The 27,094-nt window shown below is 47.4% G+C and overlaps 2 protein-coding genes across 15 annotated transcripts in view; one reads left to right on the forward strand and one right to left on the reverse strand.

Annotated features, from left to right (window-relative positions):
• The first annotated feature begins 1,254 nt into the window (after nt 1-1,254).
• Nucleotides 1,255-20,564, forward strand: FBXO38 (F-box protein 38). 11 transcript variants are annotated; one of them, XM_086851564.1, is made up of 23 exons: nt 1,277-1,353; nt 2,891-3,316; nt 3,456-3,597; nt 4,550-4,683; nt 5,758-5,921; nt 6,259-6,424; nt 6,761-6,898; nt 7,174-7,311; nt 7,659-7,752; nt 8,465-8,595; nt 8,860-9,030; nt 9,277-9,419; nt 10,282-10,510; nt 10,830-10,949; nt 11,636-11,815; nt 12,987-13,670; nt 15,300-15,400; nt 15,566-15,668; nt 16,605-16,771; nt 17,783-17,928; nt 18,563-18,666; nt 18,876-18,989; nt 19,906-20,564. In XM_086851564.1, the coding sequence occupies exons 3-23, from the start codon at nt 3,470-3,472 to the stop codon at nt 20,082-20,084; spliced, it is 3,534 nt and encodes a 1,177-aa protein (XP_086707690.1). In that variant the 5' UTR covers nt 1,277-1,353; nt 2,891-3,316; nt 3,456-3,469; the 3' UTR covers nt 20,085-20,564. The 11 variants fall into 11 exon arrangements, with proteins under 11 accessions (XP_086707689.1, XP_086707693.1, XP_086707688.1 ...); XM_086851570.1 differs by having other exon boundaries at nt 1,288-1,353; nt 5,834-5,921; XM_086851563.1 differs by lacking the exon at nt 2,891-3,316 and having other exon boundaries at nt 1,255-1,353; nt 3,453-3,597.
• HTR4 (5-hydroxytryptamine receptor 4) overlaps nt 20,310-27,094 on the reverse strand; it is a 70,413-nt gene continuing 63,628 nt past the window's right edge. For 3 of the 4 annotated variants that reach the window (XM_086851575.1, XM_086851573.1, XM_023936304.2), the window contains one exon: nt 20,310-26,775. In XM_086851575.1, coding sequence (XP_086707701.1) covers nt 26,688-26,775 — 88 coding nt within the window. In that variant the 3' untranslated portion in view covers nt 20,310-26,687. The remainder of the gene's footprint in view (nt 26,776-27,094) is intronic. The other variant, XR_002867862.2, reaches the window with a different exon arrangement.

Here is a 27,094-nt window from a genome sequence, read left to right on the forward strand (position 1 = left end):
AGGCGACCTTCTCTCACTGCCACCCCCTGTGTCCCCTGCCTTGGGGTGAGGGAGGGCAGGACAAGCTCTGCTGGACCTGACTCTGCTCTTCCCACAGGAAGCCTCACTTGTTTTTGGGTCATATTTTTTGGAGGTTCTGCTGGTTTTGATGTTGTGGTGATCTCTGAGGCCTTTTCCAACCTCAGAGATGCTCTTGACACATCCAAAATCCACAAGAATTTGTTATTTCTACCCTGCCACAGAGCGTTGTGGATTCCTCTGGGATTACCACTGCTGAGTCTTTGCATGTTGTCATTCACAAAAAATAACTCACAAACAGTCTGCTGGGTGATGAACGAGCCTTGTTGCCCAATCCCTTGAGGTTTACATGAAACGTGACTTGAAAATGTTGAGGAAATGGTGATTTCTGCTGGGATCTGCCCAAACACAGTGATTAAAACATGGCTTAAGTACAGACCTGCAAATACACACGGGAGGCAGCTGGCAGGCCTTTTGGGGCCAGGGTAAAGACTCTCCAGGAAAAATCACTTGGAAAGCTCCCAGAGAGAATCCAAAGGAGGGACACGGGGATGGGAAGGGTCTGGAGAGGCCACGGAGGAGCAGCTGAGGGCGCTGGGATTGTTCAGCTGGAGGAGGCCAAGGGGGGATTTTTCAGGGTTTGCAGCCCCTGGGACAGGGACAGCAGCCAGGGAAGGACTGGAGCTGGGCCAGGGGAGGTTTGGGTTGGATTTTGGGAAAGGTTCTTCCCCCAGAGGGTGCTGGCACTGCCCAGGCTCCCCAGGGAATGGTCCCGGCCCCGAGGCTGCCAGAGCTCCAGGAGAGCTTGGACAGCGCTCCAGGGATGGAGCTGGGATTGTTGGGGGTCTGTGCAGGGCCAGGAGCTGCCCTGGATGATCATAGAATCATGGAACGGTTTGGGCTGGAAGGGACTTAAAGCGCATCCCAGCCGGGACAGCTGGCAGAGCCGAGGCTGCTCCATGCTCGTGTGTCCCTCCAGCTCGGCACATCTGTGGCTGTGACAGCGCTCTGCCCGAACGCCCTCACCGCATCCCAGCCCTGCCGCCCTGAGCTGGGCGAGCCCAGCCTGAGAACCGCAGCACCGGAGCCCTGAGCGCCCGGGCAGCCCTGAGAACCCTGAGAGCACCGAGAACCCTCGGAGCCCTGGGAGCCCTGGGAGCCCTCAGCGCCCGCCGGGCCGGGCAGTGCCGCCCTGAGGGTGGCGGCGGGGCCGGAAGCGGAAGCGGGCCCGGAGGCGGAAGCGGCGGCGCTGGCGGAAGGGGCCGCGCAGGAAGCGGGGCCGGGGCTCCCCCGCGGCCACAACCGGGGCGAGGGCGGCGAGGGGAGCGAGGGCAGGTGAGGGCAGCGAGGGCCGGGGGAGGGCAGCGAGGGGACGGGGGTGCGGCTGGCTCGGCCCCCGGGGCGGCGGGGCGGGGAGCCGGAGGCTGCCGCTGCCTCCCGGCCCCGCGGGCTCGGGCCGGCGCCGCTGTCACAGGCCCCGCGGGCCCCACCGTGAGAGAACGGCGGTGCCGGGGCTATGGGGAAACCCATTTTTCCTTCGCTTATCTCGGCACAAATCGGCTCGGCCTCGCGTTTTCCCCTCCGCTTCGGGAGCGCCCCTCTGTACCCCGCGCCTGCCGGGCCGGCCCTCGCTGCTCTCGCTGCGTTTTTCCACAATTTTCGTTTCTGCGGAGCCTCCCCGTGGGTTTTTAAGCTCTTTAAGGTCCGTGGGGTATTCACTCATCAAGAATAGAGCGTGTCGAGCTGTTGTTTCACGCCACGTTCATTGTCGGGAATTAACTGAGGTGGGGGCCGCAAAATCTCCATTTGCTTTATTGAATATATAAAGCTTTCTTTTTGCCGTGGTTATTTGCTTTCTATTTTTAAACGGGGTCAGCTCGCTAATGTAGAATGAGGTGTCAAAGCTGTACTCATTAGCTCAAAATAACCCCAGGAGGAGCTTTTATTGTGCAGAAACTGCAGACTCATAGGGACAAATCCTTCTTCCCCCCTTCACGGCAGGGGCGGGTTGTGCTGGTTGGAATTGTGTCTTACAGGATTTTTCCCTGCTTCGATTGTTAATATTTTTATTTCTCTTGCCTTTTGTGCCAGTCCTTTTGCCGTTCTCTTCCCTGCTGGATCGTACCCAGCGCATCGTGGCTGTGCCAGTCTGGAGGTTTTTAGCTTGTGTTGCAATCCTCTGTTCAAATGGAGCTATCCCAGGTGACTGGGAATCGATGTTTTCCCTGGAATTCAGTCTGTAAATAGTTCATTTTGACCTGGATGAGGTTGATCACCCCAAACTGAACCCTTCCAGCCTGCCCCAAAAAGAAAAACAAACACAGGGTCTTCACTCCTGGCTGGAGAATTCCCCCAATCCAGAGGAGCAGGGATCCATTTCCCACTGCTCACAGGCACAAGGTGGGGATTTATTGTTTGAATATCCCCCTTCAAAATTAAATCACGGCAACATGCAGTTACTAGCTTAAAACACACCCAGAAGGTGTGAAACGACATGATTTGCAATAATTAAATCACGGTGAAGCTGTCAATATTTAAAATTTTGGCATCATAGAGAGGCTGCAACGGAGGTTTTGCTGAAAGTTTTTCCAAAATCTGCCTTTTTTAACCAGTTGTTTTTCCTCAATCCCACTAAATTTTGGTATCCAACCTGTTAAACCCCGGTTCACTGAGCTGGTGATGCTTTGCCCTCCTCATCCTTGTTCTTGTGTTGGAATAAAATAAATCTTTGCCAGATACAGTCGTGAAAGGATCTCTCAGCATCGGTAGAAGGTGATTTCCTGTTAGCATTGAGTTCATCTTTGTTTCACTTGATTATTTTGTGATAACTCTGGGTGTTTTTACCTGAGACATTGACACGTTGTGGTTGCAGTGCCTGTGTGGAGGGAGCAGAGGATCCTGCAAGCTGCTTTCAAACAGAGACTTTCTATGGCTTTGATCTTTAACCCAGCAACCTGAATATTTTGCTTGGTGTTCTCACCTGGAAGAGGAGCTGGTTTGAGGACTTCTGATGGGGCATTTTTGGAGAGTGATCGGCAGGAGCTCGTTTTTTCAAAAAGGATAAAGAAATTGTTTTCCTGCTGGACAGACTTTGGACTTTTATTTTGCACTGGAATGTTGTTGTTGGTGCTGAGCTGGTGATCTCTGCACAGCTCCCCTGTGGCTGTCTCGATCTCAGGGAGGGAGCTCTGAAGATTTTTTTATTCACAAAAAGAACTGATCTTTGCTTAAACCTCTGGTTTTTCTTCATCACTCCCTCAGCTGGGAGGGTCTGTCCGGTTTGCCTGATAATCCTCAGGTTCTGTCTGAGCCCTTCTGTCTAATAAAACCACAACTTGTTTTTTTGCAGCTTAGCTGCTGTTCCCTCCTCTGCTGTGTCCCTTTTGTGTTTCAGTTGCCCTGAATTTCATAACTCTGTGCCCGTTTCCTCCCAGCAGAGCTCGGTGCAGAGATGGGGCCCCGGCGGAAAACTGTGAAAGCGAGCGCGGTGAGCAGGGAAGGGGCAGAGTCTACCAAAGCTGAGGAGCCAAAAGATTACATGAACCAACTCTCTCATGAAGTGCTTTGCCACATCTTTCGGTGAGCAGCCTGGCAGAAATCAATTTGGTGCTTGTTATTTTGGAGTTCTTTGTTTTTCCTCCAACTTTACCCGTTTGTGACACAGTAAACGGTGGATGTACCACGAGTGGACTGGTGGATAAAAAGGGAGGGCAAATGGTTTATTCAGTCTTGAAGATTAATTTATGTGAGTGTCATGAATGTTAGAATGAAGAAGATAGAAATAAGTGATTTAATTCTGTTATAAATACTGATTTTAGAGCAGAAATACGCTTTGGGTAGGGCACAGTTGAGGTGATTGTTTGGGAATTGTTGCATCTGCAGAAGGGATCTGGGATGAGGATGTGATCTCCCCTACTGCAAAGTCCTTCTCCCAGATGTTCACTCAGTCCTATTATCCAAAACTAATGCCTCACCAACAAATTCCTGGAAAACATTGGAAAAAATATTTGGAAATTGAGTTTGCAGTATATGCTAGAAAAAGAAAGTAACTTAACCAAACTTGTTGAGGCAAATAGCTTGGTCAGCAAGGTTAGGGCTGGTTTAAATTAACTTTAAGGAAGGAATTGTTCCCTGTCAGGGTGTGGAGGCCCTGGATCCCTGGAAATGCCCCAGGCCAGGCTGGATGGGGCTGGGAGCGGCCTGGGACAGTGAGAGGTGTCCCTGCCATGGCAGGGGATGGCACTGGATGGGCTTTAAGGTCCCTTCCAACCCAAACATTCTGTGATCCTATGATTTACTAGAGAACCAAGTCATCTGTACATTTAATATTTGTATGAATATTCCATCCTGAGTGTCAGAAACTGCTGAGTCACTCTGCTTTAGCAAAACCACGTTCACCGAGAGCGCGGCCTGACGATTCCGCGTGCATGGGCATCCTGCCGGGTTAGAAATGCCCCCCTTGCTGCAGTCAGGCCGTGGTTTGGGACAGCTGCAGCTGTGCTGAAGCAGGGGCTGGTTTTTCTCTCCCCAGGTACCTGCCCTTGCAGGACATCATGTGCATGGAGTGCCTGTCGAGGAAGCTGAAGGAGGCCGTGACGCTGTACCTGCGCGTGGTCAAGGTGGTGGATCTGTGTGCGGGGCGTTGGTGGGAGTACATGCCCACAGGTGAGCCCCCTGCTGCTCCCTGCCACTCACCTGTGCACAACAAACCTGCCTTTGCTTGCATCTTCCCTTCCTTTGCGTGGCTGCCTCGAGGAATGGCTTGCCAAGTTTCTGTCTGCTTGTAAATACAAATTTGGGGTGTTGCTGTATTAGGTCATAGGTTGGACTTGATGATCTCAAAGGTCTTTTCCAAGCCAGTTCATTCTGTGATTCTGTGACTGGGAGTGCTCTGTAGGCACCTGTCAATACAATCTGTGTTTGTCTGATTGTTGGAAGGGAGTTTATCCAGGGGTTATGCCATGAAGAGGCTGTTTGCATGCAGACAGCAAAAAATACAGTGGAGTGAAAGAGCAACTCATCTGCCAGCACTTAACAATGTAAGGATAAGTTTTGATGTCACACTTCGAGTCACCTGCAGATCAATAGATAAATTTGTCAATCTGGGTGAACCCTGTGAGTACCAGGATTTCTGTTGGGTTTAAATTGCACTGCTGGGATTTGGTGGGGAGCACAGCTAAAATGAGGGAATTCTGAAAATGAGAGGATTTGTAAATTGAGATTGACTGTGGCTGGTATTAAGCAAGTGTTTAGATCTAACCTAAAATAGGTGTAAATACAAGTAACTCACCCAGTTAAAATCCTTTTTATGTGCTTTCACTAGAATAAAATAAACTTTTGCTTTAAGAAACCTTCCTGTTTCTGTGAGAAATGTGAGCTGTGGTGAACAGTGAACTGAAATAAGGGATCCAGCTGGGATTTTTTTGAGCCATGGTGTTGATAAATGAAATTCCAGGAGAAATAGACCCACAAAGCTTCATGTGAGGAAGGAGAGAGTGAACCCTGCAGCCATGCAGCTCCTCTGAAGGAAACCTGTAGCAAGCCTGCAAAATTCAAGGCAGAGGAATATTTAGGTTATGATTTGTAGACTGTAGAAGTAAAAGAAAAGCTATTGCTTCACCAAGTGCATCTTTCCAGCGTCACAGAACTGCCACATAAAGAGAGAAGTGTGTTTGGCTTTCCCTTCGCAGATGAGTGTCTGCTGCCACACCAATACCAAATGTGTTGTTGTTGTCTTAGGTTTCACTGATTCCAGCTTCCTAACGCTGCTGAGGAAGATGCCAGACATTGAACAACTTTATGGTCTTCATCCCAGGTATCTGGAAAGGCGCCGAGTCCGTGGCCACGAAGCTTTCAGCATTCCTGGAGTTTTAGAGGCTTTGCAGGCCTGTCCAAATTTGCTGGTGAGTGGCTGGGCTTGGGAGAGAACCTCCTTCAGCACTGTTAAAAATTGTGGCAGGGACTCGGTGCTTCCAGGGCTTTGGCTTAGGCCTGGCTGCACAGGGAGGAGTTAATTGCGACCCTGTTTACTAATGAGAACTATTTTTAGTTGCACCACTGGAAATCCCAGGTGCTCCTAAGCCCAGCGAGGAATTAAATCTCTGATCCCTCTGCTTTTAAAAAGACAAGTCGTGCTAGAAATGAAAAGTGAAATAATGTTGCATTCTGTAGTTTACATGGTTAAGAGGATGTTGTTGTTGAACTGGTGTTAGAGCATTTGCTTTGCTTCCTTTTATCCAGGGTGTTGAGACCTCTCATTTAGAGCTGGTGGAAGCTATTTGGACATACATGCCCCAAGTCCACATTTTAGGGAAGTTTCGTAATCGTAATGGTGCTTTTCCAATTCCTCCTGAGAACAAGCTGAAAATTCCTATAGGAGCTAAAATTCAGACTTTGCACTTAGTAGGTGAGTGTGGTTGTGCTGAAGTAGTTGGCTTCAACAAAGGTGGATGGATTTAAAGGCTTTGAAACTCTGCAGATTTGTAATTCTTTGGAGGAGAGGGAGTTTGGGCTGTGGCACCTTGGAGATCTTAGTTGGATATTTGATAGCAGGTGCAGAGGGCAAGTTCTAAAGAATTACTGACAAACCAAGGTGAAGAACTTGTGTTTCAAGTGCTCACAGCTTTTCTCACTTGCCACAAAGCACAGAAAAGCTTCCTTTTGAAAGCCAGGAATTTGTCATGCAGTGGATTGGTTTAAAGCTTGTTTAAAATGTTTGTTTGTTTTGTTTATGTATTATTAGGGGTGAATGTCCCTGAGATTCCTTGTATCCCAATGCTGAGGCACCTTTATTTGAAGTGGGTGAGACTCACCAAACCACAGCCTTTTAAAGATTTCCTTTGTATCAGCTTGCGTGCTTTTGTCATGAGGAACTGTGCTGGTAAGAGGGATTCTTCCTGTCTGAAGGGGATGGTAGAGCATGGAGGAAATCTGGTTCTGTTAAAGTCTTGGAATTCCACATTCTGAGAGCAGCCCTTGCTTGATTTGTGGTGTTGGACAGAAATCTCTCCCTGTCCTGTCCCTTACTTGGTGCTGTGTGGTTCTGTTGACTTCCTGCTCTAGAGGGATATGTGTGGGTGTGTTTTAGTTCTTCCATGGGATAATTCAGGGAGAAGTGAACAATCTGCTCTGTCTTTCTGGCCTTGTTGTGTGCAGGACCCACAAACTCTCTGAAGTACGTTCCCCTGGTGACAGGCCTGGCTTCTGCCAGGAATCTGGAGCACTTGGAACTGGTCCGTGTTCCATTTCTTGGAGGACTTATCCAGCACGTGGTAGAAGACAGCTGGAGATCAGGTGGGAAAATCCTAATCCCTCATATTTAAATAAAAACAAATAAATACATTAAAAATTTAGGAAATTCTGGATTTTTTTGTCTGTAGCATATTCATGTTTGAGTGTTTGGAACTATGGTTGTAGTGCTAAATATGCTCTGTATTGGGTATACTTTTGATATTCTAACTGCAGTTAGCTCTGAATGAGCTGCATTTGTTGATGAGCAGAACCAGGATTGGAGGAGTTGGGTGCAAATATTTGTTTTCTTGATTTGGTAAAAAAGGTGAAGACAGCACTAGTGAAAATGTGTAGGGCTGAAGGCTGTGATGTGAGGCTGAAGTGTAAGAAGGGTGTTCTTTATTTGCCAGGTGGTTTCAGGAATTTGCACACTATAGTTCTGGGAGCTTGCAAGAATGCACTTGAAGTGGATCTTGGCTACCTCATCATAACTGCTGCACGAAGGTACTTCCCTTCAGATCTCTCTTTGCTTCTCCTTTTTCAAAGTAAATGTCTGAGAAATGACATCCAAGGGACAGAGCCACAGCTGCAGGATCATGTCCAGGGAGGCTGCAGTTACTGGTGACCGACATGAGAATTCAATGAGATGAGCTTCTGCTTGGTTAAGCTCAGGAAACCATTTATTCACCACAGGAATAAATAAAACTCAGCTTAACTCCAGAGACAGAGAGCTCTGAACAGAAGCAGGGTGGTGGGTTTTGTGGGACAGAGCCAGGGTAGAGTTTAAGATCAGGGTCTAATAAGGACAGAGCAAGGGAGAAACCTCAGGAGCTCAAACCCAATCAAAACACCCTGGGCTGCCACCCCATGAGTGTCTGGGGTGGGACAATTCTTACAGGGCACATCCCTCGAGACAAGAGGGATGGAAGTTTGGAATTTATTCTTCTCCAGCTTCAAAGCCATGCCTCTCACTTTAACAATGCTTATCTGAAATTAAATCTTTGCCTCCCTGGGCAGAGGCACCTCACAAACACCATCAAAGTTTAAAGAATACACATATAAACCTTGCATAATTAGAGTGTTCTGTGATTAAAATAATTGCAAATACCCTCTGAGTCCTGTCAGATTCTCTATTTTATTAGAACAAGGCCCCTTCTTGAGTGTTTTCTGTGTTTTGGGCTGATTTTTGATAGGAGCAATTCTGAATTCCCTGCAGGTTGCACGAAGTGCGGATCCAGCCTTCCTTGACCAAAGATGGTGTTTTTTCTGCTTTGAAGATGGCTGAACTGGAATTCCCACAGTTTGAAACTCTTCACCTAGGCTACGTTGATGAGTTTTTACTACAGTGTATGACACTTTTTATATCCATAAAGAACCTAAGGATTACAGAGATTGCTGTGTTTTCAATCAAGTTCTCAGTGATTAATAAGAGCATTAATGTTGCATGTATTGAGGCTGCTGATCTCATTCATACAGCCAAATCTGGTTTTCCTCACTCCCTGAGACTGGGAAAGCTGAGCTTTATTAAAGGAATAATCTGATCAATAAGGAGTTAGAAAATCCTGCTATAAAAGGCAAATTTACTGCTGTGTCTGCTCCTCTCTTTCATAGGTAAAATGACGAGTACGGACTTGGTGAGGTACGGCTTGGCTGATGTGGTTGAAAATCCAGGAATTATTACAGATATTGGTATGAAAGCTGTAAATGAAGTTTTTTCTTTCATCAAGTATCTGGTCATTTACAACTGCCCACATCTACATAACCCAAATAATTGGATCACAGGTATTGCACACCTTTGAAATTTCAGAGCTATTATATGAATTTCTGTGCTAAACCAGAATTTCTCTGCTCTAGTACTGCTTGTTCTGTTGTTAGTAAGTACAGTAGATGATGCTTGCTTTGGGGCCATGGTGGTGCTGGGAGCAGGATGGAGATCCAGAGGATGCTGCTCTCAGATCTGAAAAAAGGGGGTAATAAACAAGGAATGAGGTGGGAATCCCTCAGGAAAGGCTTCTCTTGTGTTCCCAGACCACTCGAGGTGGACCCGCCTGGTTGACCTGACCCTGGTGAGATGCCACGCCATCAAGCTGGACTCTTTCAGTCAGTTCATCGAGTTACTGCCAAGCTTGGAGTTTATTTCTCTGGACCAGATGTTCAGAGAGCCTCCAAAGGTAAATCCCAGGGAATGGTTTGGCTTTTTCTCATTGCCAGGATTTTTACTTGTTTCCATTGCATTGGCAACCCGGTGTGCTCCAGCTGCTGTGCATTCTTCTCAAAGTTGTCATTAATTGAAGAGGTTGGTAATGAATTACTCTGGTTTGCACTTGCTTCTGCAAATGGGAGCAGAGGCAAGGAATGAATGTGTGGCCAGAAAATAAAACTCATTGATTCTATCAAAAGTAAACCAGTGATTCTCTCAAGATCTCTGCTCATACCTCACTGTGCTGCTGCTTTTTATATTTTTTTTTTTTTCCTCTTAGGCCTCTCTTTCCAATACTAAGAGGTTTTTATGATTTTTTGCTGGGTGAAATGGGGGTAGTGTTTCCCTTTTGAAGTGCTTTCAAATAGTAGTAATTGTATTTCTTCACGTTTTCCCCTGCCAGACTGTAACACAAATCCTTGTGTTACACAAGCTCGGTAAGCTGCTGGCAGGCAATGGGAAGTGTAAAACCTGCTTCCTTTGGTCATTGATGGTGCCTCGAGGCTGCTGTGTGCTGAGACGACTCTGATCTGCTGTTTGTATTTATGTCATGATCCCACAGCAAATTAATTGATTAACACAATTAATAGATTAAAATGAAGTGCTTTGAGGACTTCCCCTTTCATTAGGAGTTTAACAGTGTGAGTTCTGGGTTGCCAGCCTGCAAGGGGATGCAGATGGACCTTGCAGTCAGGGAATCTGAGGGGCAGTTTCCCTGTTAGTGTTGTGCTGTCCCAGACAATTCCAGCAGAGTGGTTTTCCTGTTGCCTTTAGGGAATGTTGGGATACCGAGTCCATGTTTTCAAATCTGAATTTCTGCTCTTTGTTTCCAGGGTTGTGCTCGTGTGGGCCTAAGTGCAGGCACAGGAATTGGGGTCTCCTCTGCCCTGGTGAGCAATCAGAACTCCAACAATGACAATGACAACAACAACAACCACCAGAACAACAACAACAACAACCCCAACATCCACCATAACAACCACCAGCACCCCAACGAGCAGAATGAGGAGAACGAGCTGCGCCAGGAGGGCCCTGCTGAGGAGCAGCAGATTGGGGCTGAGGGTAATCCTGGGAGAGATTTTGGGGGGGGATTTTATCTGCTCACCCACTCACATGGGCTCCTGGTGAAGATAGGAATATGTATTGGAAGTTTGTTGCTCTTTCAGCTCCTGGTGTGGAGCTTAAATCTTTGCTGAGTGAACTAAACCCCGAAAGTTAGACTGGGCTTTGGCTACAGAGAGGTAGAGCAAATCTCTGAGAGATTTTGTGCAGCCCAGAGGCTCACCAAGGGAATCAAGGCAGTTATTATTTATTTCTCGTGGGTGTTGGAGAGCTCTGTTCATTCTGGTTCCTGTTCCTGACCTCCTGTTCCCCCTTGCAGCCTTGAATGAGATGGAGGAGGTGGCACAGGAGGAAGGGGAGGCTGCTGGGCAGGGCCAGGACGAGCTGCCAGCTCCCAGCCAGGCTGTTGTTCCCATGGAGGTGGATGAGGAGCAAGCAGGTAACTGGGTTTGGGAAGAAATCACCTCTTGGTATCTCTCTGAGGGATTCATTTTCCACTGTGAAGTCTGGTTTTGGATGCTTTGCTTCAGCTGGGTTGTCTGATTTTGCATAATGATGTCAGCACAGCTTAGTGCTGTGATGGAATTTATTCTGTGTCACAGCCCAGAGCTTTCTTTGCATATGCAGGGAAATACCTTGAGCTTAAAGCCTGATTTTAGTGCTCAGTATAATAAAAGTCAGAAGGCCTGAATGAACTTGTCCTGTTGCTCTGTTGGTGTTTGTGGCCTTAGTTCTTCCATTGCAGCACTTGGGTTGTTTTTGCTTTCTCTCAAGCCAGCACAACTTGTTCCAGTGTTAATTTAATTTGTATTAGCGACACAAGGCAGTAATTTTTTGCCACTTTTTGCAAATATATAATGTATATAATTTTGTGCTGAATATCTCAACAACATGAAGTAACACTGCATTGTGACACTCTTCCCCTTCCAAACCAGAATGTTTTAATGCTAAAATGCAGCATTTTGCTCTTCTCCCATTTAGATTGCAGTGAGGGACCCACAGAATGGGCGGTTAAATTAACTCAAATTAATTCCTTACCAGTTTTTCAAGCAGTCCTTACCAGTTTTTCAAGCCCTTCAATCCATGCTTGGTTGATGCATGAAATGTTGATTTTCTCCTTCTCAGGACCAAGTGGAATTCAACCTGTTGTAAAAGCGACTCCTATTACCATCCATGATTCGGACAGTGAGGATGAGGAGGAAAACATGGGCACTTCCAGAGCCTGCATCTCCAACAGCATTGCACAGAGTTACTCAGATGGGGAAGAGAAGAGCAGGGATCCAGTGGAAACCAGAGAGCCTTCAGGTGTGTGACATTCCTCCTTAAGCTTCAGTTTTTCCCTGTGGTTCAGGTTCATTTCTAGCTTAGTTTGGAATGTAGAATGAAGGTACAAGGATGTATTTTGAGCTCCAGTCACAGATCTCATGCAGAAACACAAATAGTGGTGCTGCACTGATCAGGAACCTGCAGCTCCTCTTCAGGATTCCCAAGGGGACAGAATTTATCAAGCCTGTGAGCCCACAGTGTGGATGTCAGCTCTGGTTTCAGGGAGGAAAGAATCTGTTTGGAGAGAATTTGCATCAACTTTTGTACTTGCCAGTATTTGGGGTTTGGGGCTTGGGTAGTGTAATGAGCTGAGAGGATTAAGACAGATATTCAGGAGGAATTCCTGCATGGAAAGGGAGCTCAGGCCTTGGCAGGGGAGGTTTGGATCCCCATCCCTGGAGGTGTCCAGGAAAGGGCTGGAGGTGGCACTTGGTGCTCTGGGCTGGGGACAGGGTGGGGATGGGACACAGCTGGGGCTGGATGGGCTGGGAGGGCTTTTCCCACCTCAGGGATCCTGGGATTAAGTTCTGTTATGATTTGTGTGGGTTTTTATTCACTGTGAGCTGAGACTGCTGCTACTGCTGGCAGCACTGGCCAGACCCAGGAGGGGGAGCTGAGGGCTGCTGCTGAAAGGTGAACTTCAGTCCTGTCTCTGTTCCTGTTTGAATCCTCATATTTAAGAAAACAGAAGCCTCTCTAGATTAGATACTAGAGAAAAAAATGCCCCCTGGCACAGGTGCCCAGAGCAGCTGGGGCTGCCCCTGGATCCCTGGCAGTGCCCCAGGCCAGGCTGGATGGGGCTGGAGCAGCCTGGGCCAGTGGAAGGTGCCCCTGCCATGGCAGGGGTGGCACTGGATGAGGTGTAAGGTCCTTCCAACCCAAACTATTCCATATTCCTTGATTCTCTTATCAGTGTGTCTTTGATATTGTTGTGCCTGTGTGAGCAGGGACAATTTGGTGTTTTTGTGAGGCAACCTTCCAGCACATCACTCCAAAAAATAGCTGCAAGATGTTAGAAAGATGCAGCAACAGCTACAACTACTAATAATTCCCATTCCTGGGGAGATTGTCCTTGTCCTCTGGGCTGCCCTGTGTAACACTCAGGTTTATTTGAGGTTCCTCACTGTTGTCCCTCCCTTGGCTCCCGCAGTGAGCGGCAAAGGCAAGACTCCCCTGCGGAAGAGATGCAGCACCAGCCATGGGAGCCAGGCCAAGCAGTTCCCCGTGGAGGAGAGCAGCTGTGAGAAGGGCTGCCAGGTGACCAGTGAGCAGATCAAAGCTGACATGAAAGCAGCCAGTGACATGCCTGAGAGGAGCAAGAGCAAGGATTCCTACGGCAGCACCGCCCCGGCATCCACGGCAACACCCAGCTCCTGCAGTGCTGCTTCTCCCAGTGCTGACTGTGCCCAGGCAGCCCAGAGCCACTCTGCTGACAGCAGCCCAGCAGCTGGGGAGGAGTCCAGGCAGTGTGGCTGCTCTCCTTGCAGGAGGGATGGATCCAGCGAGAGGGAGCCCGAGGAGAGCTCCGTTTGTTCCCGGTGCTCCTCCAAGGCCGCGCAGCACAGGACGAGCGGGGGGTGTGATGGGGAGAGCCCCTCCACGAGTGGAGCCTGCAGGGACGGGCCAGACTTTGCACTTAGGACACTGCCAGACTGTGGGGCTGCAGGAGAGCCTGGGGATGACAGGACTAGTGGGAGTGCCTGTGGGGCTGGCAGCCAGGAGCAGAGCACGCAGCCCCCGGGCTGGGAGCTGGACTGCAAGGAGGAGTATCCACGGAGACCCCTGACCAGGGCCAGGAGCAGACTGTCCCACGTGCCTCTGGTGTCAGAGCCAGGTAGGATTTACACACAGAGTAAAGCCTGAGTACGTGCAGTGCTGCCACCAGACAGCTCTGAGCAGCTGCTGCTCCCCCAGGGAGCTCTGATGTGCAGGGATTTAAACCTGAGTGATGTGTAAGGGTCAGATGGAACAGAGGTGTGCATCACCAGGTAAAATCAGGCTTTTCTAAAAGCACCACTGACTTTTTCCTCCCTGCAGCTCTTTCTGTTTGTGTTCTCTGTACATCCTAACCAGTATTTGCTTTACTCCTTTGAAAAGCAAATTCTATTTTTTGGTAGCTCTGCCTGCCTGTGAAGGCTGTGATTCATTGAAACAGAAGTTGTCTCTCCATTGAAATCCTCCCTGCAAAGGCAGCAGCTACATTTAGATCTGAACAAGAAGGCAAAGGTTACAACTGGTGCTTTATCAACCAATAAAGTCATAATTACAGTTGAGCCAGGCTTTTGGACCTGACCTGGGTTCTCCTTCCAAGTGTTTAAGGCAGAGTGATCAAACTTACTGAAAATTGTCTTTTTATTAAACATCTTCATGCTTTACATTATTGTTTTGTTCATCTGACATAAAATAAACTCCCTGAAGGGCTGGAATGAAGGGAGAAAACAACACATGTGAGAGGGGAACTCGCTGTTTCTTTCCAATATACTTGGTTTCCAAAATAATCATCCTGGTCTGGTACAACCTCATATATCCAGGATTCTTTGCTGGGAATATCTGGCAGGTAAAATGAAACTGAAAGATGAAATGTGCTGCTTATACAACTGAGTGTTGGAGGTAGGGAAGATTGAGGGCAAATTCCTGCCTCTGTTAACATGGAATGATTCAAACACTTCATATCCTGGTGTTTATCCAGATTATTTAATGCTCCCAAGTTAACAAAACCTAAATCTCCTCAGATGTTCTGCAGGTAGATGAAGTTCACTTTTCAAGGTCTTGCTATTAAATTTAAAATGTCTGGTTTCTACCTGAGGACCAGTAATTAATTGGAGATCTTTGTGCACATGCCATGTGTTTTAATAAAGAAAGTTTAGTTTTAGAGAAATAATTTCTCTTTTCTATCTGTTAATGACAGAAAATTAATTCTAGGGCATTTTTTTCCTCTTCCTGTTGGAAATAATGCTTGTGATGATTTCTTTTCAAAGACTCATCTCTTAAATCAAGCAGGAATTTGAGGTCCCTGGTGGAGCTTGGGAACATTAAAGGATTTTATACCTGGGCATCTTTGCAATATTAGGAAAAACTTAGTGACAGTTACAAAGAACAGATTTTCCACAAGTTTGAGAAAATTTCTACTATTTAAACATTAAAGCTATTTTGGGTCTTGTATTTGTCAAGGATGTTCTGTTTCCTGCAGAGATTCAAGTGTAACCTAACCATGAATTTTTTCTTTCCCTGGCTCCACATCTTTCTGTGGTGTAGGTTCAGCATTCCTGGGTTTTCACCTATAAAGTTATTTATTGGGAATATTTCTGAGCACAAAGCTGACAGTGGTGTTTGAGCAAGGAGAGCTTTGCTTTGGAGCCAGGCAGGTGTTTGGATTTACCTGTGTGGGAAGAGTTGTCATGGGCTGTTCTCAGCTGTCCTAACACAAAGCAGAGGAAAGATTTTTCCATCTTTTTGTTTCCAGAAGTAGCAAAGCCAAAGCCAAGGCAAACCACCAAGAGGAAAAGGACAGCTGACAAATCCACCAGTACCAGTGACCCCGTGATTGAGGATGATCATGTTCAGGTAAGGTCTGTTCCTTCACTCCCTGCAGCTTTATCACCTGTTGGGAACTGAAGCTGTATTATATTTATTGATATCCTCCTGTATCTTGTAAAATTTAATTTATTTGTTCTTTTCATTTTTACCCTTTCATACATTTTTTTAATTTTTTTTTTTTTTTCCCCCCAGGTACTGACTTTGAAATCCAAAAATCTCGTAGGAATCACATTGACCAACTGTGGAATAACAGATTTGGTGCTGAAAGACTGCCCCAAAATGATGTTCATCCATGGTATGTGCTTCATGCCACAGCTGCCTCCTCCCTCTGGCATTGCTGGAAGTTCCTGAAAGAATTCAAGTCAGGCCACTGCTCATTTTGTATTCATCAGCTGCATTGCTGTTGAATTAGAACTCCAAATATTGCTGCTTCCCACTTTGAATGGTTCTTATAACAGCTTTAATAAAGATTAATATCTGAAAATCAACAGCTGAAATGATTTGACAATTAGGGAGATGAGATGTTTATTGAAGAGTGGTAATAGAGTAATTAGGAGTTGATGAAATGAGTTTGAGTACCTTGTTTTTCTCTCATTTCTTCATTCTCCCATAGGTTTCTTAGCTGACAGGATGATACTTTTGCTCCTTGACATGATAAAAATCTGTTTGCAGTGCTGGCACTTAGGTTGCATTAGTTTCACATGCCAGGGTGTGACTGCTCCTGGATTGGGTCATTTTTTGTTTTCTGCACCATCTAAATGAAGACTTTTTCTTTTGATATCAGATCTGTCTGCCTAGCAGAAAAAATGGAATTATTTCTTTATTCCAGAATACTTAGAACACACATTGATTTTGAAGGAAATTTGGATTACATGAGCAGGATTTTATTTTCCATTATGTGGCTCCCCAATCCTCCGTGTTTGAGCTGATTCTGGAAGTTGTGGCAGTCCACAGACCATTCCAGTGAAAGGAAACAGAGGGAGAAAAAGGTTATTAAATGAAATTTGACATGGCCTTTTAAAAGGCAACTTCTAACAAGGTCACAGCTGAAAAGTCTGATGATAATATGGAAAAAATGAAGAGCTGAGCTCTATCTGATGCACTTATGTAATCTTTTGGTACTTATATTGCTTGTTTGCCTTCTTTTGAACCTGCCAGCCTTGAAATTCTCTGACAGGAGGCTCCTGAGATCTTTTATTTCCTTTTAATACCTGGATTTGCTCTTTTCCAGCTACAAGGTGCCGTGTGTTGAAGCACCTGAAGGTGGAGAACGCCCCCGTTGTGAATCGCTTTGACTACGCCCAGTGCAAGAAGCTGAACATGGATCAGGTCCTGGACCAGATCCTCAGGATGCCCCCAGAGAGGAACAGGATCATTTACCTTCGTCCCATGCAGCAGGTACAGAACCAGCCTGGATTCTCTGGGAACACACCTGGAGCTCTGCCTGGGGGGTTTGCAGTTGAGGCAGGAAATGTTACAGCAGCACAACTCTGAAATTTGGTCATTTAGAGCTCAGCAAGGCTTTTATTGCAGAATCTGCTACTTGGATCTGAAGATACTCTGATAGATGAAATATTACAATTCACTATCTCCAGATTCATTGCATTAGAGGATATTGTAAACTAGAATGCATTGAATTAATTCCAAACTGAATAACTCAGACTGCAAGAACCTGGGTGCTCCTGTAGCTGTGTGTGAGCAGAGGGATCTGAAATCCTGAACCCACGTCCTGAGAGGCTGAGGAGCAGCAGAGTTTGGGATACTGGAGGCTCCTGATGCTGAAGGAGGACACTGGTGGGACTGGGAGCCACCCTCTCCTCCCAGGCTGTGTAGGAGCTGGAAGCAGGGACATTTAGGGAGTGGTTTAAATCATCTGACAAAGACTTATGAGGGCTTCGTTTAAGATCTGGAAGGTTGGGAATGTTTGATTTTATTCCTCTGTGGTGCTGCTCCTCTCATGCTTTCCTGTCTTGGTTTCCCAACAAGGGAAGGTTGATTGTACATAAAATCCATAAAATTAGCTTTGCTTTGAAACCACATCTTTTAAAGGTGGTAAAAATACTAGATGGGAATAAAACCCCAAATCACTGATCCCTTCCTCATAACAAAAATTCTGGGGAATGAATGTAGTTTTAGACCATTCTGTAATTTTATGGAGTTAATTTCCACATTGGAGTAGTTGGGAAAGACATCAGAAATCAGACATTACCCATCCAGTTCCAGCACTCAAGAAGATAAATTGGAAAAGCTGCACTGGAGAAATTTCACTCCTCTCAGTCCTGCATTTATTTGTGTTGTTAAAATCCTCTCTCACCGCTGCGTTTTCCGGGGATTCGCTCGATATCTGTTTGCTCTTGACTCTGTAACCCCTTCCCAGTGTTTGTGGTGCTCACAAGTCTTTGTCCCCAGGTGGACACGCTGACTCTGGAGCAGAAGATCTTCAGTGGCCCCTACCCCTACCACATCTGCATCATCCACGAGTTCAGCAACCCCCCCAACGTGCGGAACAAGGTGCGGGTGCGCAGCTGGATGGACACCATAGCCAACATCAACCAGTGAGTACTCAGCACAGCCCTGGCCATCCCCTCCAGGGACTCTGCCAAGTGTCCTGGAGCAGCTGCAGCTCCAGATTGCTCTATTCTGTCACCCAGATTAAATTAAAACCAAAAAAAATCAGTTTGGTTACTACTGAAGGCTGAATTCTGCAGTGTAAATTCAGTGTCATTAAAATCAGTTTTAGTATGAAACAGGCTGTAAACCCATATGGAAACTCCTATAAATTCTCCAGCAATAACCATCACATTCATCCAGCAATAATGCAGTTGTACATTGTTGGGATAGTTGGGAACTGTCTTCAAAGCTGAAAACAAGTTATTTTTAAAAGAGTGATTTGCTTCAAGAAATAGTGTTGGTTTCTGTGGAAGGTGATGTTCGATCAGTACCAGCTCCTGAAAATTCCCAGCAGCAGGGAATTGTGTCCAATGGATCTCATCCAGCAGTTCTGAACCTGTCCCTGTTGGCTGTCCAAAGTGAAGGGGTGGATGCTGAGCTGGTGTGAGGGTCTTGGGGCAGTTTTTCCATGGATTCAGGCTCATTTAAGGGGAGGTCGTGCATTAGGATTTCTGATTTGGTTTTTCTCCCTCCCACCTCCCCATTTCCTGGCTGTAACCTCTCCCTCCTTCTCCCCAGAGAGCTGATTAAATACGAGTTCTTCCCTGAGGCCACCAGGACTGAAGAGGACCTGAAGAAGTACCCCAAGTACCCCTGGGGCAGAGACATTTACACCCTGGAAGGTGAGAGTTGGTGGGGAGCTGAGGGCTCCTGCTCAGCCTCTTGCTAAGAGAAGCAGCTCTGCATCATCACCAGAGAAGTGGAGAATGTTCCTTGTGAGGAAAGTGGGGGGCTCAGCTCAGTGGGGGAATCAAGTGAGGAGATGCTGTGTGCTGATCTGCAGGGTGCTGGTGCTGCAGGGGTGGTGTTTTCCTCTCTGTCCCTCTCCCAGGCATTGTGGATGGTGCTCCTTATTCCATGATCACTGACTTCCCCTGGCTGAGGTCCCTGAGGACAGCAGAGCCCAACAGCTACGCCAGATACGACTTCGAGGATGATGAGAGGAGTGAGTAACCTGCTTGGCTTCTTCACAGAACTTGCATCCCTTTCTTTTTTCAGTTTTCCACTCCTTGGGCTGGTTTTGGTAGATCTGTTGTTAAGGTAGGCTGGAGAGAAGTCAAAAAACTCACAGGAATTTGATATAAAAGTTAAAAACTGAACTTGTAAACTCTGGAACAGAGATGATGTGGGTTAGAATTTCTTGTAGATGTGTCTCTTTCTATTTAGGAACTTGTCTGCTAAGATATGATGGTAGGCAGTGCCTGGGGCTCAATTAAAAACCTTGCTTGGTAGCAGAGAAAAATGTGTTCTCCCATTACTTAATTAGGAACATCCTGGAATCTTCGTTAGAGGTATTTTTAATTGATCCTGATCTGGATATTCTTATCCAGCTCCAGTTTAGGAATCTCAAGAGGATGAGGAAGAGATTTTTTTTATGTTTTTATTTTTTTTTCTATGCCTTTCTCTGGTTTTATTTTTAAATTTCTTTTTAAAACTTTATTTTGGAATGATGTAATTTAATTTTATTTTGGCTTGACTTGATGCTTGTAGTTCAATATGAAGGTTTAGGAGTCAGGATGTTAAAAGAGTCATGGTGTTAAAGCCATCAAAATTAAGGAGAATGCTGCTGCTTTATCTTTAATTGCTGCTGCTTATAAAGCATTCAAGTGATGGATAACCTGGAATTATGTCAGGGAGAGGGTTTCTGATGCTCTGGGATTCATTTCACTCCCAGACATTTGGGCATGAGCACTGGGAGAGCTCTGAGGAAGGCAGGAGAGAACATTCCTTAAAGGTGGAATTTAAGGAATCAAGGGTGGCTTTTTCCCTTTGCCTCTTTTGCCAAGTCTGAATGCAAAACCAGCCTGGCTGGGGAATATTTTTGAGAGAAACATCCCCTTTTCCTTGCTGTCTTTCCCCAGCCACCATCTACGCCCCGAGGAGGAAGGGGCAGCTCTCAGCTGACATCTGCATGGAGACCATCGGCGAGGAGATCTCGGAGCTGCGCCAGGTCAGGAAAGGGGTGTTCCAGAGGGTCGTGGCCATCTTCATCCACTACTGTGATGTCAATGGGGAGCCCGTGGAGGATGACTACATCTGAGGGGTGCCCCCCAACCTGCCCTCCCTCCCCCTGGCACTGCTGGCCAAGAAAAAGCAGGATTTATTTTTTTTTTTTTTTTTTTTTTTTCCAAATGCAAAGCATTTCCCACCAAGGCACCCTCGGCTCTCCCTGTGTGGCCAGGAGGATGTAGTTAAATGTAAAATGGAAAGTACAAATTGTATACTAAGAGTTGTACATAGAGGAAACAAAAAACAAAAACAAGACTTCCTAATACTGAGACTTTATTTCATATGTTTATACAATTTAATTTAAGATCCATTTTAATGAAGGCCAATAATTGGGAATGGGGAAGAAGATTTGAACTTTTCAGCCCATACAATTCATAGCAGTATTTTCTTTTCTCCTTCTAAACAACAATTCCATTTGCTGTGTTCAAAAAGAGTCATCAGAGTCTCTTTTAATCTGTGCCTTTTTCTTGAGCATTTAAGAGTCCAGTCTGAGTAAACCTGTTGAGCACAATCTTGGTGTCTTGTGTGCATTTCTGGAAGGGTCAGAATATTCTCCAGCTGTTGCAAAGAAGGCCAGAAGCAGAAAAAAAAAAAAAATAAAGTAGAGAATTTGGTGATCTGTGGTAGTTTCTAGAGGTATTCAACCCATTTTTGGGGGCAAAGGAAGCCCCCATGTTTAGCACCTTGGAAACAGAATGTTCTCAAGCATTTTGTACTGTTAGATTTCATTTTCGTGGTGTATTTGACTCTGTACTATGGAAATCAAGTTGCTGATTGTTGGTTCCACCCTCTTGAACACAAACCTGCCCGTTCTAGCTGGCTGGAAGCTGAGAGCTTTCCCTTCAGGCAGGCAGAAAAGGGGATGTGGAGCTGCCTGGTGGCTGTGGCAGCGCAGGCTCCGTGTTGGGACACAGCCAGGGCGCTCTGGGGCTGGCTTGTGCTCACTCCTGGCTGCACATCTTCCACAAGGTCAGTAAAAACTGCTGCTATTTGCCCCAAAACGTGTGTGTGTTGTGTATTGAAAGGTGCTCCCGGTGCCCACAGGGTTTGGTGGGGATTTGCTGCCAGTGCAGGTGTAAAATTCACATTTTGGTGTTGCCCTCACAGGGTGCCCGGGGCTGGCAAAGGCCAATTCCCAGCTCTGGCCTGGTCTCTCATCCGTGCTTGTTTAAAATTGGTGTTACCAGCCTAGAAAATGACACTTCCTGAGGTAAAAGCTGTACAGTTTAGACCATTTTATCCAATTTTGTTCATCATCCTGATGGTGATTCTCTGAATTTGGGGTAAATGTGGTTAATGGGCATTTCCATCATGTTTAGCTCTGTAAAACTGAGGTAAAGCTGCTCCACACAGCAAAGCCAGTGTTGGTTTTCTCTGCCTCTCTGTGGGAATTCTTGGGTTAATGTGAAAGTAGGAATCCATGGGATAGGAGGAAGAGAATGGTGCCTAAAGGGAGCATTTCCTCAGCCTTGCTCTGTGCTGACTGGAGGTGGAGCACTAAACACCAGAGAATGTGAATGTTACTAAATTTGCTTTAATGCAGGATCACAGTCAATGGTTTATTATAACTCTTGTATTTAATTAACCGTAGATAATGTATTCAATGATATTCAGCCAAAACAATTGTGACCCTTTCTAGAAGTGTTTCAAGTCCTCTGAATCATTGATTCTGTCAGATTTACCGTTTTAGTCCAGAAAATGTTACTGAGTTTCTGGAGTATTGCACCACTTCTCCAGCTGGTATCTCCTCACTCCAGCCTTTTGCAGAAGTATTTACACAAATAAAGTGTTTGTTTATATTCAGTATCTCTGGAATGAATTGATCCTTGCAGTAATTTTCACCTCTGAAATGTGACACCCCTTTTACACCAGTGCCTGGATCCCCTGTGTCCATCTCCTGAGGGCTGGGGGAGGATCTGCCAGGGATTTGATCTTTTGGGTCTCAGCTTCCTCCTCTCTCTCCATTTCGTGGCTGTTTCAGGCACTTTTATTCACTCACCATGGCAAGGGAGGGTTTCCCAGATGTTTCTGTGGCAGGTTTCTGTTCCCTCTGTGCCTGGAGCGTGGCAGGAGGAGCAGCTGCTGTCCCTGCAGGCGAGGGGACAGTGATCCTGCTCTTCCTGCAGCACAGGGAATTCCAGCTGCACCTCTCAGCTCTGGGGGGACAAGCTGGGATCCATTCACACCCCCTGAAAACGGGGATATTCACATCTGGGTACCAGGGGAAGCTTGGCTGGAGTTCAAAGCCTGGCAAACATTTAACCTGCAAAGTAAGGAAATGATGAAGGAAGCTGTGATTGCATCACCTCTGTGCCCTGCTTCCCTCCTAGATGTGGCTTTGGGGAAAACATCAAACAGGAATTTCTTCCCTGGGTCAGCTCTGACTCAGCAACACCGGGTAAGCAAAATCTTGGTTGGATTTCTGTCCCTCTGTGCAGGTGCAGTCACTGAGGAGAAATGAGCACTTCCAGGTCCAGGTCAGCTGCAAAAGGCAGGTGGGGATGCCACTGATGGATTGGGAATGAGTCTGAGATGACTTTGACACTGCTTTTCCCACAGCTCCTGGAGGAGGATGCAGAGATCCCAGCTGGGAGAGGCTCAGGTGCCTGGGAAAGGTCATCTAAATAGTAGAGAAGGTGATGAGAGAAAGGCCAGGGTGAGTGTGGGCACAGCAGAGGGGGCTCGGCCTCGTGTTGGCTTTTCCCTCCCATCTGGGAAGGCAAAATCGCTGCTTGGCTTGCAAAAAGGAAAGGATTTTGGAAGTGTTTCTGTTTGAGGAGAAGCTGTAAGGAGTTGATGGTGACAGGGTTCAGGGATGGCTCAGGATGTGGAGAAAAAAGGGGATCCTAAGCTGGGGAAGGGTTCCCAGCTGCCAGGTTCGGGATGGAAATGCTCTCCTTGGCTTCAGCATTGCCAGAGCTGGGTGGGAATGCCTCAGGCTGCCTGTGTGGGCTGCCTGCTCCCAAACCAACACTTGGCTGGAGCTGCTCCCTGCTTTTCATCTGTGCTGGGAATGAGATGGACACGATCTGGGCCCCATTGGTTGGTTCTGTGCACCTTATTAAGTCAGGCTGACACAAATAAGTGCCTTAAATACCTTCTGATTCCCCCTCTTGCTGAGCAGAGCCGGTTGGGAGTGAATTCCACCCTGAAAGCCACGACCTTGGGCTGAGATGAGCTTTAGGCTGAAGATCCCTGTTAGTAATCCCTGAATTGCGAGTTTTGGAAATGCAGAAATTGCATTTATGTAGCTGATACAGTACTGCTGATGGTTCCCAGAGCTCTGGATCCCAGCAGGGGACAGGAGGAGCAGGTGAGGTAAAATCAAAGCCATTTGGAGTCAGAGACAAGGTGAGCATCGTTCACCCCTCAGCTCTGCCTCGTGTGCAGGTTTTCAGTGACACATTCCCAGTGTCCTTTGGTGGAACAGACACCCCTGGAGGAGCAGAGCTGGCCAAAGAAATGTCTCTGGAGCAAGGGATTCACGCTGCCCAACATCCCAGTGACCCTTGGCTGTCATTTCTCACATGAATCCGTTTGGATGGCTCTGATCCCACCAGCAGCTCCACAGGGACCTGGGAATCCTCCAGGGAAGGGGCCAGGACAAGGTGGGGGCTCCTGGACTGCAAATAAATCCTGAATGGGAACGAATGAAGCTGAAGAGGGCAGAATTCCTGTGGGCAGGAGGACAGTCAGGAGCAGGGCAGGGCCTGTCCCCTGTGCTGGCTCTGCTGGGGGACCTCGAGGGGCCCAGTTCTGTGTCCTCAGTGAGGAGGGACCTGCAGGGGCTGGAGCCAGGGAACGGAGCTGGGAAGGGGCTGGAGCAGCTGAGGGAGCTGGGAAGGGGCTCAGCCTGGAGAAAAGGAGCTCAGGGGGGCTCTGCACAACTCCCTGGGCAGTTCCAGTGCCTGAGCTCCCTTTCCATGGGGAAATTCCTGCTGCTGTCCACCCTGAGCCTCCCCTGGCCCAGCCTGAGGCTGTTCCCTCTCCTCCTGTCCCTGTTCCTGGGAGCAGATCCCAAATCCCACCTGGCTGTCCCCTCCTGGCAGTGTTCCAGCTCCTGGAGCTCCCGTGGGGAGGTGGAACCTGCTCCCAGACTGGGGTTTGAGTGCAAACAGCACCAGAAACGAGCCCAAGCTGGAGTTCACTGCCATGTCCGGAGAGTTTTTATTTTTAGGAGCAGCCACTGCACCACACATCACTGAGCACAGGCCAGGGCTGGCACCACCAGCCAAGATGGGCAAAAGCTGAACTGGGAAATCCAGATGGGACCTTCCCATCTTTTCCAGGGAAATTCTGCTGCTGTTGATGGCCCAGTGGCAGTGCTGGGCTGGCAGGAGCTGTGCTGGGATTATTGTTGGATTAACAGGAGCTGCCAGGTTTGCTGAGCCAGGGAGGGATGAGAGGTGACACAGGACACGGACATTTCGTGTTTGGAATTTCATCCAGATGGAAGAGGAGCCTTTTCCCAGTGAGAGCTGTTGACCATTTTGGCTGGTGAGCCACTGCTCCCACTGACAGAACCTTGGGAATGTTGTCCCTGGGGAGTTTATTTTAAATTCAAGAAACTGGGAGTTTATTTTAAATTCAAGAGAATTTTTCCTAATGCACATAAAAGTAAAGGAGAAAACAATGCCTGAAGGACAAAGCAGAACCAAAGAACCTTTCCCTGTGGCTTCCCCGTGCTGCTGGTTCCATCTCACTCCAGGAAATTTCACACCAAGATTTTGTTGCCCTTCAATGGGGACAGAGAAAAGTTTTTTTTAGGATTTCTTTAAGAAATTTGACACTTGAGGTGGAGCTGAGCCAAGCTGTTCTGCAGCCTCGTGTGCCCAGGCCCCAACAAAACCCCTGTGGGCACTTCCACAGAGCAGGAGGATCAACAGCACTCAAGCAGCCCTGGATGGATTTTTTTCCAAACTTTCAAGAATGGATTTTTTTTCACTCACTGTTCTGGTATCAAGAGTGAAGTTAAATGATTTATTTTTTGGAAATAAAAGCCTCTATAAAACAGGACATTGCCAACCAGGTCCCAGTGATGAACCAGGAGCACCTTCCACCACAAACACCAATAATTTGTGTCTCTCCAGCAGGCAGCAATTTTCTACCTCAGCCTTCCAACCGAGGCTGTTTCTGCCCAGTGTCCTTCTGAATCCTAAAGGAAAAGGATGTGAAGCTTTAGCAGTGACTTTGCTGTGGAAGAAATATTTAAAGAAGTCAGACACCATGGCCAGGAATCCACTTGTTCTTCTCATGCACAAAATTTCTCCAACTGAGCAATATTTTTGTTTGTTCCGAGCAGGATTTGTCTGTTTACAGTAAATACCTGTCACATAGCAACAGAAATATTACTAAATAATAATACATAGAATGTTAAGCTCCTTGGGCTAGAAGCTTTTAATGAAAAAAAACACATGTTCCTGATAAAAAATAATAAATAATGTCAGCTTTTCTTTGTACATTAAAAATATCTGTACATGGTTACACGATATGACAAAGTACAATTTTATTTCCTAGGCTCAGGGTGGCATCTCTGGGGTAGATCTTCACCTAAAAAGGGTCGAGGCTCGTGGTCTTGATCCTGCATGAAAATCCTTTTCCCAAATTTGGGGAGTTTAGAGCCTTGCCCACCCTTTCCATGCAAAGGGAGAAGCAGCTCACGAGGAACGTGGCAACATCGACATGCAGAGAGCAGCTGAGGACTGAGATCTTTGCAAATGGTGAGACTGGAAAAGTCTGGAAAACTTCTTGCCTCAACTGGAAGAGACCAGCAACAAATAGAAAAATAAAGGTGGCAAAGGTAAGTAGAAGTCTCTCTTCCAAATGTAGCTAGAAAAGGGTTTAGATGGTTTGTTTTCCAAGATGGCACTTAGTGATCCATTACAGAGTGGCTCTGGCTCCTGGCCAAGCTTCCTGCAGCCTCAGGATGCCCCAGGTTTGCTCAGGGGAGGGATGGGGACAGCTCTGGGCTCCAGGGGACATCCCATCCTGGTGGGATCCCATCCCCAGGGAATGGCAGAGCACGGCCGTGGCTGGTCCCACTCCCTGCACATCCCTGGAATCCTCCTCGGCCAGGAAACACAGCCACAGCATTTCCAGAGCTCAGCAGGGTGGGTGAAGCAGCAGCTGGAACCAAACCACCCCCAGGGGCTGGAACCAAAGGGCAGCAGACATTTCCTCTTGTTCTCCTGGAGAAAACGTGGCACTGCTCCACTGACAGGGTCCGGTGTCCAGGCAGGAGCCAGCGGGGATGGGGCAGCTCAGTCCCACCCTGCTGGGCTTCAGCCACAGCTTGAGACCCCAGGACAGGGCTGAGCAGAGGGCAGCTGGAAAGGGGCAGCAGGAGTCCCTGCACAGGGTGGTTTGGAGCTGCTTTGTGTCCTGCCTTTGCCAGGAATCCCTCCCTGCTGGAGCAGGGCTCTGGCACAGCCGTGCTCCAGCTGCTCCTGCAGGGACAGGGACAGCAGGTCTGAGCCTCCCCGTGCTCCCAGCCAGCTCCCACGGCTGGACATTCCTGGGAATTCGCTGCAGGAGGCACCAAGACAATGCAGATGGATGGATTTTCAAGTCCTTCTGTCTGTGAATCCTTGGGATAGCCTAAAAGGTCTCTGCTCTTCCTCTTCTGGGCCCAGGACTAGAAACAGGACTCTTGGGACTCGGGGTCGGTGTGGATGGGAAGCTTCTCGTGTTCCTGGTGGTGCCCATTGTGTAACACCTTGTACCTGGGAGAGGAACACAAACCTTCATCAGCACCAGCTCAAACGCCAAACCTATGGAAAATGAGATCCTGCAAACCCCAAAGTACATCTAAGAGAGTGACTCTTCCAGATACCCAGATCCCCCATTAAGAAGTGTGAATCCCTGCTTTGCTGTGTGACAGGAACTGAAATCTTCAGTTTGGAGCAGTCAAAGCAACCCCTGAGAAAGGAGAACCCGTTGGGTTCCAGGAGTCTGAGGTGAGCTGCTCTGCCTGGGCTGCTGATGCTCCTGCAGGAATTTCCCAGGCTGGCTCCCAGCATGGCCAGGACACTGAACATGCAG

Source organism: Cyanistes caeruleus, chromosome 15, assembly GCF_971803275.1.
Source record: "Cyanistes caeruleus chromosome 15, bCyaCae1.hap1.1, whole genome shotgun sequence".
Classification (NCBI taxonomy): domain Eukaryota; kingdom Metazoa; phylum Chordata; class Aves; order Passeriformes; family Paridae; genus Cyanistes; species Cyanistes caeruleus.

Coding starts and splice junctions, on each gene's coding strand:
- FBXO38 (XM_086851563.1), top strand. CDS start 3,470: ATGGGGCCCCGGCGGAAAACTGTGAAAGCGAGCGCGGTGAGCAGGGAA. Junction 10,950..11,635: donor GGTGGATGAGGAGCAAGCAG/GTAACTGGGTTT, acceptor TCTCCTTCTCAG/GACCAAGTGGAATTCAACCT. Junction 18,667..18,875: donor AGACATTTACACCCTGGAAG/GTGAGAGTTGGT, acceptor TCCCTCTCCCAG/GCATTGTGGATGGTGCTCCT.